Raw genomic sequence first — 21,182 nt, forward strand, 5'->3', positions numbered from 1 at the left:
TCTGTTATATCCAGATTAGATCAGCAAGTGCTGATGATTTCCCCTTAATGCTCCTTTTCCCTGGTCTGATGGTCATACCATGGTTCACGTTTGGAGCAGCAACAAACCTGCAAAGCTCGAGCCCTCAGCTGTAACACGGCCAATCACTAGGCTGCATTGCACTTTGACCTCTATAGCCAGACATATATGCAAACATGCAATTCTGCCAGCAATGTGATTTGACCAGCTTTTCGTCAGCCCTTCTGATACCTTGTTTGTCTCAGTGTCTGTGAAGCACCTTGGAATGTTTTTCTACGTTTAAGACCACCATGTTGTTGTGCGAGGTGCAGACCATCCAATTTATTCAATGTGCTCACTTCCAGTGCACCAGGTTGTGGTCCCACACTTGTGGGAAAGGAGCCCCATTACTTTATTCCACCCTTCAGTCTGGCTTCAGTCTGCACTTCTAAGGTTCCTGTGGCTTCTTAATACTTTTTGCTTATTTTTTTTTTTAAATGTAAGCAATTCAATAACAGTCACTCATTTAAATAATTAATGATGAATTTCCGCATTACAGTAAAAATGATAAATGAAGTGCTCTCTGTGTTAGCTTCAGGGTGCAGTGGCACAGAGTGAAAGTAGTAGCTGATGGGGTGGGGGTGTAATATGTAAAGTGTTCAGTACACTGTTAATCTTGGTGTGGCAGACACTTGTCTTCCGCAGTGTAATGGAATCCCTGGATAATCTTCACAGCTAGAATTCTCATTGAATGGAGTTTATTCCATTCCCTTTTATCATTCATCATTGAATGGATGTGCATGACGTTTCATAGTTGACAAGCTTTTGCTACCCCAGTCAGTTGTCCTCAATCCCCTCTCCTGAAGCTAGCACTGTTGGAAGGTGGGAGAGTGAAGTTGTACAGTGCTCGTTCAGACCAGGTCATGATTCTAAACACCAGCTTCATCATGTTCAGTAATTGGAAAACAGAGCAACTCATACTGTGATGTGGTTGGGCACTTTCCAGATCAGTTCTTGGGCTGATTTCATAGAATTATAGAACTTTACAGCAAAAGGGGAGGCGGAGCAGACTCAAAGTGTTGAATGGCTTACTACTGCTGCCATTTCTTATTTCCTCCATCATACCTGTACCAGGTTCTCTGAAATAGCTCTTCACTTTTCCCCTGCCGTTTCTCTGTGTACTTCAAATCTATCTTTTTCAAATATGCATTCACTTCCCTTTTAAAAACTAGTCAGTCAGGAATGCCATGTCCTCAACCATCTCCTAGCTGTTTGCTTTTGACAATCTTAAAGTTTTACGGACTGAAAGTAGTGGCATGGATTTTAAGAGCCCTCCGTCGCTCCCATCGGGCCACACGCCAAAGAGCCGCTGCGATCTCCTGCACAGCGGCTCATTTAAATAGCTGGGGTGGCCCACCCCTCTCAATCATGTGGAGGGGGAGGGCTGTCTGTCCCCAGCAAAGGTGTCAACTGCCTGTGCACAGGCGCTGGTGTCATTTTTAAAGGCAGCCAGCCCTTAGTTTAGTTTAGAGATACAGCACTGAAACAGGCCCTTCGGCCCACCGAGTCTGTGCCGACCATCAACCACCCATTTATACTAATCCTACACTAATCCCATATTCTTACCACATCCCCACCTGTCCCTATATTTCCCTACCACCTACCTATACTAGGGGCAATTTATAATGGCCAATTTACCTACCAACCTGCAAGTCTTTGGCATGTGGGAGGAAACTGGAGCACCCGGAGAAAACCCACGCAGACACAGGGAGAACTTGCAAACTCCACACAGTCAGTACCCAGAATTGAACCCGGGTCGCTGGAGCTGTGAGGCTGCGGTGCTAACAACTGCGCCACTGTGCCGCCCTGCCAACAAATTTAACTTTTTAAAGTGAACCCCAGTGATTTGTACAGATTTAGAATTACTGCTTTGTAATGAGAGTTTGAAGCAGTGATTCCCATTGTTTCCAGTGGAATTGCTCTAGAATGCAGGAAGCAACTCCCCATATTTGATTCAAGGAGCAGCTTAGCAGCGAGTGAGACCTGAATTGAGGTTCAGAGTATTGGGGATGGATTTTTGTTTCGGAGGCAGGAAACAGGGGTCGGGTCTGGTTTTGGGTCAGAGCCTCTGGTGGGAAACTGATTTAAAGTTCAGATTTTCACAGGGATTCTCAAGGTGAGAGGGGAAAAGTTTAGGGGGGGATATGCATGGAAAGTTCTTTACGCAGAGGGTGGTGGGTGCCTGGAACGCGTTGCCAGCGGAGGTGGTAGATGCGAACACGATAGCGTCTTTTAAGATGTATCTGGACAGATACATGAATGGGCAGGAAGCAAAGAGATACAGACCCTTAGAAAATAGGCGACATGTTTAGGTAGAGGATCTGGATCGGCGCAGGCTTGGAGGGCCGAAGGGCCTGTTCCTGTGCTGTAATTTTCTTTGTTCTTTGGGATGAGCCCTTAATTGATATGGAGACGTGTTTCCTGTCCAGTTAGAGCCTGTGAGACAGGAATGGAGGTGGGTCAGATGAAGTGTGGGACTGATTTAGAATCCCCATGGCAGCCGTTACTAAGGTTGCTTGTTGTCCTGAGGGAGCAATTTCACTTTTTGTGCCAAAGCCTTCCACAACAGCAGAGGGAAGTGAGATGATACAGGGAGCTAGAGGCTTGGCACCTGGGGCAGGGCAGTCTTTCACTTCATTGACACCCACCTGGATCTAATGCTGGAGGTTTGAGGGAGAGGAGGGTGGCAGGAGGCCACCTGGTCGTGCAGCAGGGGCACCTCTCTGTCAAGGTTATCCTGCTCCTTTCGATCGGCTGAGGGTATTTAGGGGATAGTGATCATTGTATCATAAGGTTTAGGCTGACTATGGGAAAGGACAGAGAACAATCCAGGGTAAGAATAATTAAGTGGGGGAAGACCAACTTCAATGGGGTAAGAATGGAGCTGGGGTGAATAAATTGGAGTCAAAAGCTGGCAGGAAAACCGGTAGATGAACAATGGGCGACCTTCAAAGAAGAGATAGTTCAGGCACAGTCAAGGTATGTTCCCCCGACGGGGAAAAGTAGAGCAAACAAATCCAGAGCTCCCTGGATGAAAAAAGAGGTAGAGATTAAGATAAAGAAGAAAAAGTGTGCTTATGATAGATGCTAGGTAGAAAATACTATTGAGAACCAGGCTGAATATAGAAGGTCCGGCGGGGAAGTGAAAAAGCAAATAAGAGAAGCAAAGAGAGCATGAAAAGAGACCGGCAACCAGCATTAAAGGAAATCCCGAAGTTTTCTATAGGCATATAAATGGTAAAAGGAGGAGTGGTGCCGATTTAGGGATTGAAAGGGGATTTACACATGGAGGCAGAGGTCATAGCTGAGTTATTAAATGAATACTTTGTATCCGTCTTTACCAAGGAAGAAGATGCAACCCAGGCAATGTTGAAAGAGGAGGTAAGTCCGACATTAGAGGGGTTTAAAATTGATAGAGGAAGTATTTGATAGGCTGCTTGTACTTAAAGTGGATAAAGCACCAGGGCCAGATGAGATGAGGAAAGTGTGGGTGGAAATTGCAAAGACACTGGCCATAATTTTTCAGTCTTCCTTAGACTCAGGGGTGGTGCCAGAGGACTGGAGAATTGCAAACGTTACATCCTTGTTTAAAAAAGGGTGCAAAGATAAGCCCAGCAACTACAGGCCAATCAGTTTAACGTCGGTGGTGGGAAAACGTCTAGAAAAAATAATGGCTGTGTTTGCTGACAACGCCACCACTAGGTGGCGCTGCAGTGGCATATGCGCAAATGCAGCATGCGACTTTAGGCAGCTGCCAGGACTAAAGATGGCTTTGCTCAAATAATCACACAAAGGCAACCTGACCTAAACACATGGCAGCACACAATGGCGGGAGGGAGAAAGCGAGCGAGTGGGCCAGGGATGGAGCGGAGCGGGCCGGGGACAGGGGGAGGGGGGGAGCGGAGTGACCGGTGAGAGCAGCAAGGGGGGGAGCGGAGATTGATGCATGGGTGAATACGCTAGCATCGCATTGCTGTACGCGTAAAGTGCATGCACAGAGGCTGACCAGGCGCGTTGTCCGAAGATGCACACGTCACGCGATGATGTCATCGGCGCATGCCAGTCCTGGCAAGTCGGAAAGCAGCGCACGCGCGGTGAGCAGGAGCCCATCTGCGCAAGTGCACACCTTGGCGCAGCCTGATGACGTCAGTGGCCGGCTGCGTTGTCAGGAATCACTTTGAAAAATAATTTGGGACAAAATCGATAGTCACATGGACAAATGCGAGTTAATTAAGGAAAGCCAGCATGGATTTCTTAAGGGAAAATCATGTTTAACTAACTTGCTAGTGTTTTTTTGAGGAGGTAACTGAGAGGGTTAATGAGGGCAGTGCTGTTGTGGCGTACATGGACTTTCAAAAGGCGTTTGATGTTGCGCTCAACAAACTTGTGTGCAAACTTGTAGCTCATAGAATAAAAGGGGCAGTGGCAGCATGAATACGGAATTGACTGAGTGACAGGAAACAAAGAGTAGTGGTTAATGGATGTTTTCTGGGCTGGAGGAAGGTTTGTAGTGGAGTTCCCCAGGGATCAGTGTTGGGACCCTTGCTGTTCCTGATATAAATTAATGACCTAGACCTTGGATGTACAGGGCACAATTTCAAAGTTTGCAGATGATACAAAACTTGAAAGCATTGTGAACTGTGAGGAAGGTAGTGTAGAACTTCAAAAGGACAGAGACAAGTTGGTGGAATGGGCAGACAGGTGGTAGATGAAGTTCAATGCAGAGAAATGTGAAGTGATTCATTTTGGTAGGAAGAACATGGAGAGACAATATAAAATAAAGGGTACAATTCTAAAGGGGGTGCAGGAGCAGAGGGACGGGTGTATATGTGCATAAGTCATTGAAGGTGGTAGGACACGTTGAGAGAGCGGTTAATAAAGCATACAGTATCCTGGGCTTTATTAATAGGGGCATAGAGTACAAGAGCAAGGAGGTTATGTTGAACTTGTATAAGACATTTGTTCGGCCACAGCTGGCGCATTGCATCCAATTCCGGGCGCCACACTTGAGGAAAGACGTGAGGGTATTGGAGAGAGTACAGAAAAGATTCCCGAGAATGGTTCCAGGGATGAGGAATTTCAGTTATGAAGATAGATTGGAGAAGTTAGGACTGTTTTCCTTGGAGAAGAGAAGGTGATTTGATAGCGGTATTCAAAATCCTGATGGGTCTGGACAGAGTAGATAGAGAGAAACTGTTCCCACTTGTGAAAGGATTGAGAATGAGAGGGCACAGATTTAAAGTATTTGGTAAGAGAAGCAAAAGTCACACGAGGAAAAACCTCTTCACGCAGTGAGTGGTTAAGGTCTGGAATGCGCTGCCTGTGAACATGGTGGAGGCATGTTCAATTCAACCATTCAAAAGGGAATTAGACAGTTATACAAAAAGGAAGAATGTGCAGGGTTATGTGGAGAAGGCAGGGGAATGGAATTGAGGAAGTTGCTCTTTCAGAGAGCCGGTGCGGACATGATGGACCGAATGGCCTCCTTCTGCTTTTTTAAAATTTCTGTGTATCCGTGATTCCTGCACAAGTGACAGTTAATGACTTTGGCAAACAAGACTAGCCTTCTATTACCCTGAGTATAGAGGTGATTTAATTGAAGTGTTCAAGATAATTACAGGATTTGATACGGTAGATCGAGAGAGCTTACGTCCTCTGGTGACAGAGTCCAGAACAAGGAGGCAAAACCTTAAAATTAGACCGAGATCATTTGGGGGTGATGTCAGGAAGCACCTCTTCACACAAAGGGTAGTGGAAATCTGGAGCGCTGCCTCCTTAAAAAAACTGTTGAGGCTGGGGGTCAATTGAAAATTTCAAACTCAGATTGATAGATATTTGTTTGGCAAGGGCATTAAGGTTTATAAAACCAGGGTGGGTAAATGGAGATAAAATACAGATCCGGCATGATCTCATTGAACAGGCTCAAGGGTTTAAATGGCCTCCTCCTGTACTATTGCCGTGCTGTTGGACAAATGAAATTGACTGTTGATAAATGAAGCACATATATTGGTCAGAAGGTTTTGCTTGATGAATATAGACCGAATGGGATTGATTTGTTGGGTCAATTCTTTCTGAGTCTCTCTCTAATAAAACTTTGCATTATTATCAGCCCAACATTACAACATGAACTGTGGAATGGGGCTTGAGGCTACCACCACCATCCCCAGAGCTAACCAAACCAAGCTATCATGGTCAATTTAAAAAGTTGGCTATAGAGACCTGAAACCTCTCTAATTTTCATTGTGCTGTTTCATATGGGGAGAGGAGGTAAATCCTGGGCACAATTAAATACTCAATTAATATACAATTAACGCATTTCCCTTCTCTAATTAAAAATTAGAGTTTAGATGTACAACCAAAAAATGTTTAAAAAATCAAACCAGGACTTCCACATCCTGTACAAAGTGTTCCATTGTGAGATGATCCTCCTCTTCATACATGCATTTCTTTTTGTAAAACAATCAGGCAGTTAATGACTTTCATTCAACCATTTAATTTTAGGGATTTCCTTTCTCTCCAGCATCTGTCTCAAGCCAGAAAGTTCAATCCGTAACCTTTTCTTGCTCACACTTTTTATAGAGTATATATTATCCCGCAATGAATGATTATCTACATAACATTCAATGGGGATACTATCTTCAGAATCTCACTTAAAATATTTGACAGATAGAATCTCATATCCATTGTCGCCACAAAAGCCTGTGTTTCAGCAGCCAGAGTACTTTTAACAACCCTTTGTATTTTCTTCGCTTCCCAAGCTAAAGGACAACATTTCCCATTTTCACCCATAAGAAATATTATGAAACCAGCTGCATTTGAATACTCAATCGGAAGATTAGCATGTGAAGCATCACTAAAAATGTCTAAGTTCATGTTCTTTTGGTTATCTAAGGATGGAAATTAAAATATGCATTTATCCAGATTTAATTTTTTAAAATGTTTTATTTGCTGTTCAAATATTCTCTACTTTAAGGTGTTTCATCAGAGTACTTAAATCCAATACATCACAATTATCATCTGGTCTAGTCTGAGTGCACAACACTTCAAATGAACAATCAAGCTTCTTAATTGCTCAGTCTTCTTTAGATATAGCACTATCTTTCTGTGGTGACTTTGTGTGATTCACTGGGATGGGAGTAACACTTTCTAAATAGGATTGTTGATTTAAAGTTATTCTGGACCCACTTTGCTTAATATCTAAACCAATATATTTAAAAGCCTCACAAGCCTGGCTCCCAATTTTAAATTCTACTGTAATCTTACTAATGAGGTATCTCTCAAATTCCACAGTACCATCCCATAAGGAATCATCAACATGCATCATGAGGATTTCTGAAAATTTCCCTTTATGATACCAATAAAACATTGGGGGATCTGAATTTTGTTGAATGCAACTATCTACACAAAACAGGTTTCACTGAAACATACCATGACCTGGAAGCATTATTCAGGCCATAGACGCATTTGTTTAGTTTCCATAGTTTTCCTTCTGCATCTGTAGTCTCTTCAGGTGGTTTCAGAAACTTTGAAAAATATCACCCTGATGAAATGCGGCTTTTATGCTCATGAATAAGTGGCCAAAAGAACTAAAAAGATGTTGAGGATTAGAATCCAGGACCAGCATGTTCCTGTGAGGAAGAAGGATAAGTTTGGCAAGTTTTGGGAACCTTGGATAACGAGGGATATTGTGAGCCTAGTCAAAAAGAAAAAGGAAGCATTCGTAAGGGCTAGAAGGCTGGGAACAGACGAAGCCCTTGAGGAATATAAAGACAGTAGGAAGGAACTTAAGCAAGGAGTCAGGAGGGCGAAAAGGGGTCATGAAAAGCCATTGGCAAACAAGATAAAGGAGAATCCCAAGGCTTTTTATACATATATGAAGAGCAAGAGGGAAACCGGGGAAAGGGTTGGCCTACTCAAGGACAGAGGAGGGAATCTATGTGTGGAGCCAGAGGAAATGGACGAGGTACTAAATGAGTACTTTGCATCAGTTTTTCACCAAAGAGAAGGACTTGGTGGATGATGAGTCGAGGGAAGGGAGTGTAGATAGTCTGGGTCATGTCGTTATCAAAAAGGAGGAGATGTTGGGCGTCTTGCAAAGCATTAAGGAGATAAATCCCCAGGGCCTGATGGGATCTACCCCAGAATACTGAGGGAGGCAAGGGAAGAAATTGCTGGGGCCTTGACAGAAATCTTTGTATCCTCATTGGCTACAGGTGAGGTCCCAGAGGACTGGAGAATAGCCAATGTTGTTGCATTGTTTAAGAAGGGTAGCAAGGATAATATAGACCTTTGAGCCTTACGTCAGTGGTAGGGAAATTATTGGAGAGGATTCTTCGGGACAGGATTTACTCCCATTTGGAAACAAATGAACTTATTAGCGAGCGGCAGCATGGTTTTGTGAAGGGGAGGTTGTTTCTCACTAATTTGATTGAGTTTTTTGAGGAAGTGACGAAGATGATTTGATGAAGGAAGGGCAGTGGATGTTGTCTATTTGGACTTTAGTAAAGCCTTTGACAAGGTCCCTCATGGCAGACTGGTACAAAAGGTGAAGTCACACGGGATCAGAGGTGAGCTGGCAAGATGGATACAGAACTGGCTCTGTCATAGAAGACAGAGGGGAGCAGTGGAAGGGTGCTTTTCTGAATGGGGGGCTGTGACTAATGGTGTTCCGCAGGGATCAGTGCTGGGACCTTTGCTGTTTGTAATATATATATATATATATATATATATATATATATATAAATGATTTGGAGGAAAATTAGCTGGTCTGATTAGTAAGTTTGTGGACGACACAAAGGTAGGTGGAGTTGCGGATAGTGATGAGGATTGTCAGAGGATATAGCAGGATAAAGATCGGTTGGAGACTTGGGCGGAGAAATGGCAGATGGAGTTTAATCCGGGCAAATGTGAGGTAATGCATTTTGGAAGATCTAATACAGGTGGGAAGTTCACAGTAAATGGCAGAACCCTTAGGAGTATTGACAGGCCGAGAGATCTGGGGATACAGGTCCACAGATCTCTGAAAGTGGCAACACAGGTGGATAAGGTAGTCAAGAAGGCATAGGGCATGCTTGCCTTCATCGATCGGGGCATAGAGTATAAAAATTGGCAAGTCATGCTGCAGCTGTACAGAACTTCAGTTAAGCCACACTTAGAAACTTGCTTGCAATTCTGGTCGCCACACTACCAGAATGATGTGGAGGCTTTGGAGAGGGTACAGAAGAGGTTTACCAGGGTGTTGCCTGGTCTGGAGAGCATTAGCTATGAGGAGAGTTTGGATAAACTCTGATTGTTTTCACTGGAACGACGGAGGTGGAGGGGCGACATGATAGAGGTTTACGAAGTTATGAGTGGCATGGACAGATTGGATAGTCAGAAGCTTTTTCCCAGGGTGGAAGAGTCAGTTACTGGGGGGCATAGGTTTAAGGTGCGAGGGGCAAAGTTTAGAGGGGACGTGCGAGGCAAGTTCTTTACACAGAGGGTGGTGAGTGCCTGGAACTTGCTGCCAGGGGAGGTGGTGGAAGCAGGTACGATAGCGACGTTTAAGAGGCAGCTTGACAAACGCATGAATAGGATGGGAATAGAGGGATACGGACTCTGGAAGTGCAGAAGGTTTTAGTTTAGACGGGCATCAAGATCGGCGCAGGCTTGGAGGGCCGAATGGCCTGTTCCTGTGCTGTACTGTTCTTTGTTCTTTATTACTTTTCCACCTGTAGGAAAAGCCACACTAACATTTGTATCACCCAGTTGCTCCTCAAAACTCTTAGCTACCAGCTTTATAAGTTTCATCTGCAAGGTCTTTTCAGTGTAAACCCGCATTTGTGATAAAGCTGGTTGATCCTTTATCTGGTAACTCAGAATAAACCCCAAACTTTCTCCAATTATCTAACTCCCGTTGTTTTGTGTCTCTTCACAATCATGAGGACTTCTGCTTCTAGTTCTGTTACATGACTGTTATGTGGCATTTGTTTCATTGTCTAATCTATTCAAGCTTCAGCCTGTACTTCCACTTTCATTTCTGTCAAGACTACTACTGAGATCGCTCTCTTTCTCCAGTGTGTTCTAGTTTTCTGAAGTAGGAATCACTTCTGGACCCACCATTACTACTTGCGCTCTGCTTTCTTACTCCCCGCCCTTTCACCCCATTCTGCCAATCCATGGACCTTGCTTCTTTGCCATCATCCTGAACATTCAGCCAATATTTAAGCTTGACAGTAACTTTTCCTGTACATTCCACAGTTGTTTCATCCCTTTGTTCATTGGCATCTTCTGGAATATGTGTCAGCTGAGTGCCCACTTTGGATGCAGTAGCTCTGTCCTGTGTGTCATGATCACTAATGTTACCACTATCCAGTCCTTGGACTACTGTATTCCATTCCTCAGGACCTTCATCACAAAACACATGAGCATTTGAGGTACAAGGCGCCTCGTTTACTTCTATCAGTTGCTCAGAGTCTGAGTTTTTGTAATTAATTGTGATTAATTTTGAGGAATGAATCTTAATAGTTTGATTGCTGTGTTTGATAACTACTGTCTTACCATCACAAGCTTACCAGGGTCCTTCCATTCCCTATGACCCTCTCTTTCTTCTATAATACACCAAATCTCCTGAACTAAATTCTGTCTCAGATGGCCTTGTATGATGCCTCAGAGCTCTCCGAATATTCTCAGAGACTCTCAGCCCTGATGAAAGCCCATCTCCCTGCATGCAAGGCATGCAAATGTGCAGAAAAAATTTAACTAATTGTAGTACTTTCTAGAACAGGAGGACTATTGCACAGAACAGAAGGAAATTTAGGATTTTACCCATAGACCAAGCCCTCCGACTGTCTGGAGAGAATGCTTTGTATGAACCATCCATGCCACACCGGGTATCAATTCACAGTCTGGTTGATCAGCTAAAATGTTATGCAGCATTTCACCGATCACCACATGATTCCTTTCATAAAAGCCATTGCTAAAAGGACTCTCAGCTGCTGTATTCATGACCTTGGTACGTGTGAAAATGTCATTACCATATTCACCTCCATTATCAATCAGAAACTTTGCTGGTGTCCCAAGTCCAGTCCTTTATCCATTTCTCCACAATTTTGCCTTTTAGAAACCTTCCTTATTAGATATTAGTGTTGAAAAACTAAATCTAGTCACCGAGGGCAACATGCAGATGAGGAATAGGAGGAGGCCAAGACTAGTTCCTTGGGGACTCCAGAGGTAAGAGCAGGAAAATAATCCATGGCAGGTGATTTTCTGGCTATGAATGGATAGTCATGGAACCAGGAAAGGGAAATGCCACTCAGCTGCATAACTGAGGAGAGGCATTGGAGAAGGATGATGTGGTCAACCATGTCGCAAACTGCAGACAGATTGAGAAGGACAGTATACAACGGTCACAGTCAGGTAGGATGTCATTTGTGAATTTAATAAAAGGTGTTTCGGTAGTGTGGCACTGTGAAAACTTGATTGGACAGGTTTAAGCATGGAGTTCTGGAAAAGTTGGGTACGGATTCAGGAGATGACAACACGTGCAAGGGCGTTGGAGAGGAAAGAGCAGTTAGAGCTGGGATGGTAGTTTGCAAGGACAGAGGGGTCGGGCGTGTTTTTTTGAGGAGAGGGTGATGATGGCTGATTTGAAGGGGAAGGAAATAGTACCTGAGGGGAGAGAATCATTAAGAATATCAGCTAACACGTGGGCCAGGATGAGAAGTTGGAAGGTCAGCAGTTTAGTGGAATAGGATTGAGGGAGCAGGAAGTGGGTCTCATGGCCAAGATTAACATGGAGAGAAATGAACTTGCATTTATATAGCACCTTAAATGTAATCAAACATCCCAGGGTGCTTCACAGGAATGTTATCAAAATAAATTTGACACTCAACCACATGGAGATATTAGAGCAGGTGACCAAAAACTTGCTGAAAGAAATGTGTGGAGGAGTGTCATAAAGGAGGAGTGTCGTAAAGGAGGAGAGTGAGGTGGAGAAGCAGGAACGTTTAGGGAGGGAATTCCAGAAATTGGGGCATAAGCAGCTGAATACATGGTCGCTAATGGTGAAGCTGATGAAAATCAGGAATATGGAAGAGGCCAGAATTGGAGGAATGCAGTTTAGTTTAGTTTAGAGATACAGCACTGAAACAGGCCCTTCGGCCCACTGAGTCTGTGCCGACCATCAACCACCCATTTATACTAATCCTACACTAATCCCATATTCCTACCACATCCCCACCTGTCCCTCTATTTCCCTACCACCTACCTATACCAGTGGCAATTTATAATGGCCAAGTTACCTACCAACCTGCAAGTCTTTTGGCTTGTGGGAGGAAACCGGAGCACCCGGAGAAAACCCACGCAGACACAGGGAGAACTTGCAAACTCCACCCAGGCAGTACCCAGAATTGAACCCGGTTCGCTGGAGCTGTGAGGCTGCGGTGCTAACCACTGCCCCACTGTGCCGCCCAGTGATCTGAAGGTTGTAGCACTGATTGTGATTATAGAGACGGAGGGGAGAGGCCATGGAGGGATTTGAAACCAAGAATGAGAATTTTAAACTCGTGTGTTGACGGACTGGGAACCAATGTAGGCCGATGAGCAGAGGGTTACAGTGCTATAGCAGTACCGTTGATCAATACTGCTACACTGCCCACCTGCTTTTTCTTCCATCCTTATTCCTCCTAAACACACTGTAGCCAGGATTGTTAAATTGCCATTCTTGCCCTTGTTTGAGCCAGGTTTCCATTATTACTGCTATATTATAATGCCATATGGCAACTTGCGCCTGCAGCTCACCAACCTTCTTTGTCATGCTCTGTGCATTTATGCTCATGTACTCTAAATCAGCCTTAGACTGCTGAGCATTTCCCCCTTTCTGATCTGTCCTCTTTCTGGTCTCTTTATTATGATACCGTTTATCTCTCCCAGTCTGCTTGTATCTCCTCTCCGATGCTTTATCTTGATTCCCCCTCTCCCTACCCAGTTAGTTTACACCATCTCCCACAGCCCTAGTTATAAACTAGAAAAAGTTAACTTTTCTCTCTTTCTCTCATTGTTCACTCTTTGTGTCTTGCTGCAATCTGACCCAGTCCTATTGCACTTTCAACTTGCCATACTACACATGGGAGGCTATTGTGTGCTAAATATGTTTTAGGGAATTTTCTGCTGTTCTCTGATGAAGATTCTTGCTCTTGCTGGTGTACAGTTCCATGGAATAAAAACAGAAAAGTACTGAAAACACTCAACCGGTGAGGCAGCATCAGGAGAGAAAACCAAATTAGTGTTTCAGATCGATGACTTTTTGTCAGTTCTAGAAGATGTTGACAGCATGTACCTCTTCCAAGTAGCCATTGATTGGAGGGGTAATAAACACAGTCGAGTCTGAGCCTGGCACGCGTGCATGCACACTCCACACAAACCTGGTCAACTTCACACAATGTGACTTGAAGTGGTAATGAGTTAGACATGTCTGTATCAGTGTCAGTTATATATGGGCCACTGGTACATCTGAATGGCTGGCATTGGAACAGCAGGCTGGAGGCAGTGGCCAAGTCAAACACTTGCCCTGCTTTGTGGTTAAAAGTGACTTACAGAGGAGAAAGTAAAATTAAGTGGAAAGAAAATGCGAAACTGTTTCCAGCAACCCATAACATGAATGTGATATTCAGCTACTACCCTATGAAGAATCTGTTACTGAGTGACTGGGACCAAGTCCAAGATTCGCAAAAGTGGAATTGACTGAGTAGACAAATGGGTTCAGATTATCTGGGCCAAGAAACTGGGAAGGTGTCTGTGGAGTGAGGAAGGGAGGGTTAATGTTTCAGGTCAATGAAGTTCTCAGATTTTGAAGAATGCTCCCTGACTTGCTGAATGTCTCCAGCATTTTCTGTTTCTATTATCTGGACCACGTTACTAAACCATAGGCAGTCCTCCCTTGCTCACCAACAGGCTCCACATAATACTTTACTACAGTGACACATGACCATATAAAGGAAGAAAACTCTGCTTTCCAGTGGAGTCCAAGAGCCAAACCTTCATGAAAGCTGAGAGGCATTGTTGGAGATGGTGGGAAACCAGGGGCTTCTGTCCCTATAGGACCTCCACAGATCCACAGGCCTCACCAGGACAAGGGTACTCCGTGGGTCGTAAGTCTCTGCTTGAATACTACATTCTCAGCCCTGACTTTCAATACAAGCATGTAGGTTTGAAAGAGCTCAGTGTACAGCCATCATGTTGTATTGCTGCTTTAACTACTGTGGTCTCTCCCATCAGTGAAACCATCACTGACGAACTGCTGTTAAAAGCAAAGAAAGACGGATTTTCAGACCGACAGATTGGGGACTGCATCGGCCTCTCTGAACTCGATGCAAGGAAGCTGAGGATACAAAGGAACATTAAACCACAGGTTAAGCAGGTCAGTTACTTGATGTACTTACTGTGCCTCAGTAGGCATGCATATACCTGACCTTCATTGAAGACCATCTTTCTCAACAGTACTAAGTCTTAACAAGCTAGAAGGTCCTAGTTTTAATCTCTGATGTATGCTTGAGTTATCTGATCTCAATCATGACAGCAGTTAGAATCATGAAAGTGCAAAAGGAGGCCATTCAGCCCATTGTTTGAGGACCAGCTCTTTGATGGAGCAATCCAATCACTAATCTCCCTTTCAAATATTTATTCAATTTTCCCTTAAAAGAACTACGGTCTATGCATCGATCGCTTCCTGGACCGAAACATCCCAAGCTCCAACTAATTCGCGCATAAAGAAATTTATTCTTCTAACCTCTCTCTCCTTATTCTCAGTGATGATTTTAAACTGATGAGCCCTTGAACAAACTCCCCGACCAGAGGAAATAGACTTTCCTCATTCCCCCAGACCCCCACCAGTTCTCTTTGAAATTTTAATCTCTCTATTAATTCTCCTGTGAAGTGCCTTGGGACATTTTACTATGTTAAAGTTGGTATATCAATATAAACTCTTCTTTTTGTTCTTCCTACTCTTTAAAATTAATGCAACATGATCAGACACCGAGTCAGTGCTTAGTTGCCTCCAAGGATGGTGCTGAGACACATTGGCTGCTGTATTTGCCTTCATAGCAGTGGCAGTCACTCCACTTCGAATTTATCATGATGTGTGTTTTTAATGTGATAAGCTGTATAAATCAGGTTAATTAGTGTTGTTAAATGGGAGAAGGTTGACAGCTGTTTTCAGAGAGCTGGCACAGGAACAAGGGGCTGAATGGCCGTCTGTACTGTAAAGCCCTATGGGGTTAGAATTTGGCTTTGGCAGGTACACAAAATGGGTAGCAGTGGATTGGCTATTGTATACTGTTACTGTATAACACTGGGTTAATTAATTTGCACAGAAACAAGCTCAGTTCAACCTTGGCTAGACAGGTGCAGGGTCAGGTATATTTTGCGTGTAATATCCTGAGGCCAAGGGAAACATCTAAGCGTCAAGACTCAGAAGATCGAATTATCGCTTTGAAAGGAACTGATGGCGATGGGACTTTATATAGGTACATAAGATAGTAAATAGCATTATTTCAAGGCATGCCAAGATAATAAAACAAAGTTAAAGCTGGTGAAAGGAAGATTTAGGGAAAATATCAGGAAAAGTCTCACACAGAGTGATCGGAACTTGAAAGATTCTCCTGGATGAGTAATGGAGACAAAAACCTCAGAGTGAAACCTAAGAAAGCTAAGCTGGGCCAAATGGCCATCCCATCTGTTTCATTCACTCCCATCTATTGTTTTCTTTTGTTAGATTGACACGCTTGCTGCGGAGTACCCAGCTATCACCAATTATCTGTACTCCACCTATCATGGACAGGTGAGTCTTGCTAGGTCAAGTCTTTTATTTAATGCTTTTTGTTGTACTTTTGCCCAAAAATAGATGAACTCTGTTTCTGTTTCTGTTTCAGGAGCATGACTTGGATTTTAATGATCATGGAATAATGGTGCTGGGATGTGGACCATACCATATAGGTAAATTAAGAAAATAGATGTTTTGCCACCTAAATCTATGTCCATTTTTCCCACAACTCCATTTTTGAACCTTTGCAATCATGTTCCTGCCCAGGCCACAGCCCTGAAACAGGTCTTACCAAAGTCACAAATGACATCCAACACGACGGTTATGGCCACATGGTGAGGTTTGGGTGTTTTCCATTGTTCAACTCCCACCTGACCGCAGCAAGTGTTTTTTGTTATGAGGGTTTAACCTCTTGGTGTTTTATTTGTCAAATAAACAGAGAGCAACAGGTTTTCTTGCAGCTTTAGAAACAGAAAATCAATTGTTTTATTGATCAATACACCTTATCCCGAAATTGCCGCAACCGCATCCACTCACTCATTCGGTCACACAAACCAGAGAGAGAGAGGAAAAATGGGGTAAATGATTATTAGTGGGGGTAGGTTTGGGGGAGGTCACGTAAAGCTGTTGAATTCTCTTGGAAATTGATTTCTTGTTGGTTACAGGCCTGAGGTGATTGTAGATTTCTCTCGGTTGAAAGTTCAGTTGACGTCAGTGGATCACTTCTAATTCACTGCTGTATATGTACATGCAGAATTCTACAACAGGGTACCTGCCTTTTGGTTTGCTGGAAACAAACTCTGGGTGCTGCTTTTTTTCTGGCCTTCTCTCTCTCTCAGGCTTTCTTAAGGTAAAACTGTGTTATATCTCACCTCCTGGTAGTAGATGCTTTGGCCTCTCCCCCAAGGTGATCGCACAATAGTCCAGGATGTGGCTACCTCACACCTTCTTTGTTTCAGAAGAAGACATTCAATTCTGGAATGTTTTAGGATGGGTGTAGGATGGGGTGCAATTGACACCTCTTAGCTTTGAAGATTTTCCTGTTGTCTCTGTCAGACAGTTTGAATATACCAAGGCCAAGCACTTTTTACTTTGGCGGCCATTTTGGAGCATTGTTCACTTTTTTAAAAAAAGGTCAATTTTTAAAAAAGATAAAATCAGTTTTTATAACTCTTCAGATTTTGTTCATAATTTTTGTATCATTGCATTTCTTGCGTGCGTGACAATGACTGTGACTGTGGTGAACTACCCCTCCCTCTCCTCATCCTCTTTAATCTCAAAGCAGCTGTTGACATGTTCAAGCACACTGCCCTCTTCCAGCACCTCTCCTGTATTGTCCAGCTGGGTGGCACTATCATCGAGAATCACCTGCAATGGCTTCTCTTCGCACCATTATCTTTGGAGTTCCCGAAGCACCTATCCTTGACCCCCTCCTCCTCTTCATCCACATGCTGTCCCGAAGGCATGGGATCAGTTTCCATATGTGAGTTCGCAATACTTAGCTTTACCTCACCACACCCTCTCTCGACCCCTCCACTGCTTTTCTGCTATCAAGCTGCTTGCTCAATGCCCAATTTTGGATTAATTGCAATTGCCTCCAGTTGGAAGACTGAAGATGTCCTCTTCAACTAATGTCATAATATTTATGCACTCACCAACTATTCCATCCCTCTCTCAGGCCACTGTCTTTGGTTGAACCAGACTGTTGGCAATCTTGGCATTCTGTCTCACCCCGAGCTGAGGTTTGTATCCCATGTCCTTTCCATCACAGACACTGCCTACTTAGGACACAGAAAGAGGCCACTTGCCCATCGTGTCTGTGTCGGCCGAAAAACGAGCTACCTAGCCTAATCCCACCTTCCAGCATTTAGTCCATAGCCCTGCAGGTTACAGCACTTGAGGTGCATATCCAGACTCCTTTTAAATGATTTGAGGGTTTCTGCCTCTACTACCCTTTCAGGCAGTGAGCTCCAGACCCCCACCACCCTCTGGATGAATCTCTCCTTAATCCTTCTACCAATCACTTTAAATCTATGCTCCCCTAGTCACTGACCTCTCTGCTAAGATAAATAGGCCCTTCGCGTCCACTCTCTCCAGGCCCCTCACAGTTTTGTACATCTCAATCAAATCTCCCCTCAGCCTTCTCCAAGGGGAACAACCCCAGCTTGTACAATCTTTCCTCAAAGCTGTATTTTTTCAGTCAACATCCACATAAATCTCCTCTGTACTCTCTCTAGTGCAATTACATCCTTTTTGTGATGAGGTGACCAGAACTGCACACAGTACTCAAGTTGTGGCCTAACCAATGACATATACAGTTCCAGCATAACCTCCCTGCTCTTATATTCTATATCTCAGCTAATAATGGAAAAGATTCCATATGCCTTCTTAACCACCTTATCGACTTGTCCTGCTACCTTCAGGGATCTGTGTACATTCACTCCAAGATCCCTCACTTTCTCTACACCTCTCCGTATTTTCCCATGAATCGTGTATTCCTTTGCCTTGTTGGACCTCCCCGAATGCATCACCTCACACTTCTCCAGGTTAAATTCCATTTACTACTTTTCTATCCACCTGACCAGACCATCAATATCTTCCTGCAGCCTACAGCTATCCTCCTCGCTATCAACTACACAGCCAATTTTTGTGTCGTCTGCAAACCTCTTGATCATGCCCCTACATTTATGTCCAAATCTTTAATATATACCACAAAAGCAGGGGACCCAGCACTGAGTCCTGTGGAATACCATTGGAAACAGCTTTCCAGTTGCAAAAACACCCGTCAACAATTACCCTTTGTTTCCTGCCACTGAGCCAATTTTGTATCCAGCTTGCTACATTTCCCTGGATCCCATGGGTTTTTATTTTTTTTAACCAGTCTGCCATGTGGAACCTTGTTAAAAGCTACTGTCTACAAAAATGCAACCAAGTCCTCATCCATGTATTATTATTGCTTTGTGGGCAAGTGAGCAAGCGCATATGATTTTTTCCATTGTCATTGGTGGCAACATGAACCTGACTTCTGACTATCCTCTACCCCTCAATTCCTTTGCATCCACCCTCTATTGTCCCTTATCTGGTATCTGTGAGACAACTCATCATTTGGGACCCTTGGTTGCAACAGCAGAAGACACTGTTTGCTTCCCTGACTCTGACATTCCCCAGCCTTTTCACTTCTCTCCCTTCTCTTTGCCAGATATTTTTTACATGGTGCCAGTATTCAGCACCCATTGTTTAATTCAATAACCTTGTCAGATTCCTGGAGTGCCTTCCTTTTTCTACCTCAGTGGATTGACATCATCTTTCCTTCCTTACCAACTCAGCTGGGGGACCACATTCAACCTCCCAGAAGTGTCCATGTTGCCAACTGCTTCTTTAGATCAGAAACCTTGAGCTTGAATTGCTTTCTGGTCATCCCAGACAAATGAAGCATCCACAGCTACCCACACAGTGAGGGAACTGGACAGCCTGCGCCTTAGTTTCCCACCATACTAAAACACAACGAAGTGGTTTAAACCTTCAAGTATAATTTTAGGCCCATTGCATGTCAAAATTGTGCTCCCTCAATGGGTGAACTCCAATGAGGAACTGGGCATTGTACATTCCACTGGCCTCTTACAGTTCAAGATTAATTCCTTGCTAACCATCTTAAGTTTATACTGTCTTAACTTTCACAACAGCTCAACTGCAACAGTACTGAGGGAATGTTACATATTTGGAAGTAAAGTGAGACAGAACATCGAGATTCCATCTGCTTGTTGAGATGAGCATTGTAATTGAAGAGCAGGAAGTTTTCTCTCTGTCTCAATCAACATCACGAAAAACAGATGAACTGGTCATTTATCTCTGCTGTTTGTGGGAGCTTAGATGTAAAATGACTGAAGTCTACCAATATAACAAGGCTGCACTTCAAATTAATTAATTGCATGTGAAGTTCTTTCAGGCGTGATGCATGCAGAATAACTGCAACTTGTATAAGTTAGCTCGCTGTGCTTTTGCTGTGTTTAATGGAAAAGTTGGTACCTGTACTATGTGTGTTCCATCAGGTAGGGCATCTCCACACTGTATGTTTTCAGCAGTGATGTACTTAATGTACAGCAGCAGATGCTGAGGGTTCAGATAACTGCAGCGACTGGTATTTCAGATCAGGATCTTGTGTCTGCAGGTAGCAGTGTGGAGTTTGATTGGTGTGCTGTCTCCAGCATCCGAACACTGAGGCAGCTCGGGAAGAAGACAGTGGTTGTAAACCACAACCCAGAGACCGTGAGCACAGATTTTGATGAGTGTGACAGGCTCTACTTTGAGGAGCTCTCACTAGAAAGGATCCTGGACATCTATGAGCAGGAGGTGAGACAGCAATTCTGGTTTTCCTTTGTCTTCCACATCAGTGCAGTGCCTATCCTGTCTTGGCCTTGTGTTGCTGTCTGTCCACTGGTGTTGTTGAGCGGCCCATTCAGACAGTCATAAATTCTTAGAAGATGATTTCTTCTTGAAGACATGAGAAATAATTAGCATTCTTCATTGATTAGTGGGTTGACTGCATTCTCAGTGAGATGTATTGATTAGTGGGTTGACTGCATTCTCAGTGAGATGTATTGATTAGTGGGTTGACTGCATTCTCAGTGAGATGTATTGATTAGTGGGTTGACTGGGTTCTCAGTCAGATGTATTGATTAGTGGGTTGACTGCATTCTCAGTGAGATGTATTGATTAGTGGGTTGACTGGGTTCTCAGTGAGATGTATTGATTAGTGGGTTGACTGGGTTCTCCGTGAGATATATTGATTAGTGGGTTGACTGGGTTCCCAGTGAGATGTATTGATTAGTGGGTTGACTGGGTTCTCAGTGAGATGTATTGATTAGTGGGTTGACTGGGTTCTCCGTGAGATATATTGATTAGTGGGTTGACTGGGTTCTCAGTGAGATGTATTGATTAGTGGGTTGACTGGGTTCTCAGTGAGATGTATTGATTAGTGGGTTGACTGCGTTCTCAGTGAGATGTATTAATTAGTGGGTTGACTGGGTTCTCCGTGAGATATATTGATTAGTGGGTTGACTGGGTTCTCAGTGAGATGTATTGATTAGTGGGTTGACTGGGTTCTCAGTGAGATGTATTGATTAGTGGGTTGACTGGGTTCTCAGTGAGATGTATTGATTAGTGGGTTGACTGGGTTCTCAGTGAGATGTATTAATTAGTGGGTTGACTGGGTTCTCAGTGAGATATATTGATTAGTGGGTTGACTGCGTTCTCAGTGAGATGTATTGATTAGTGGGTTGACTGGGTTCTCAGTGAGATGTATTGATTAGTGGGTTGACTGCATTCT

General features: G+C 43.7%; 1 protein-coding gene across 1 annotated transcript in view; it reads left to right on the forward strand.

The window, feature by feature from the left end:
* cps1 (carbamoyl-phosphate synthase 1, mitochondrial) overlaps positions 1-21,182 on the forward strand; it is a 260,110-nt gene that overhangs the window by 147,148 nt on the left and 91,780 nt on the right. The window contains exons 22-25 of the mRNA XM_068036228.1: positions 14,314-14,455; positions 15,809-15,874; positions 15,966-16,029; positions 20,025-20,206. Coding sequence (XP_067892329.1) covers positions 14,314-14,455; positions 15,809-15,874; positions 15,966-16,029; positions 20,025-20,206 — 454 coding nt within the window. The remainder of the gene's footprint in view (positions 1-14,313; positions 14,456-15,808; positions 15,875-15,965; positions 16,030-20,024; positions 20,207-21,182) is intronic.

The sequence above is a fragment of the Heterodontus francisci genome, chromosome 7 (assembly GCF_036365525.1).
Source record: "Heterodontus francisci isolate sHetFra1 chromosome 7, sHetFra1.hap1, whole genome shotgun sequence".
Taxonomy (NCBI): Eukaryota; Metazoa; Chordata; class Chondrichthyes; order Heterodontiformes; family Heterodontidae; genus Heterodontus; species Heterodontus francisci.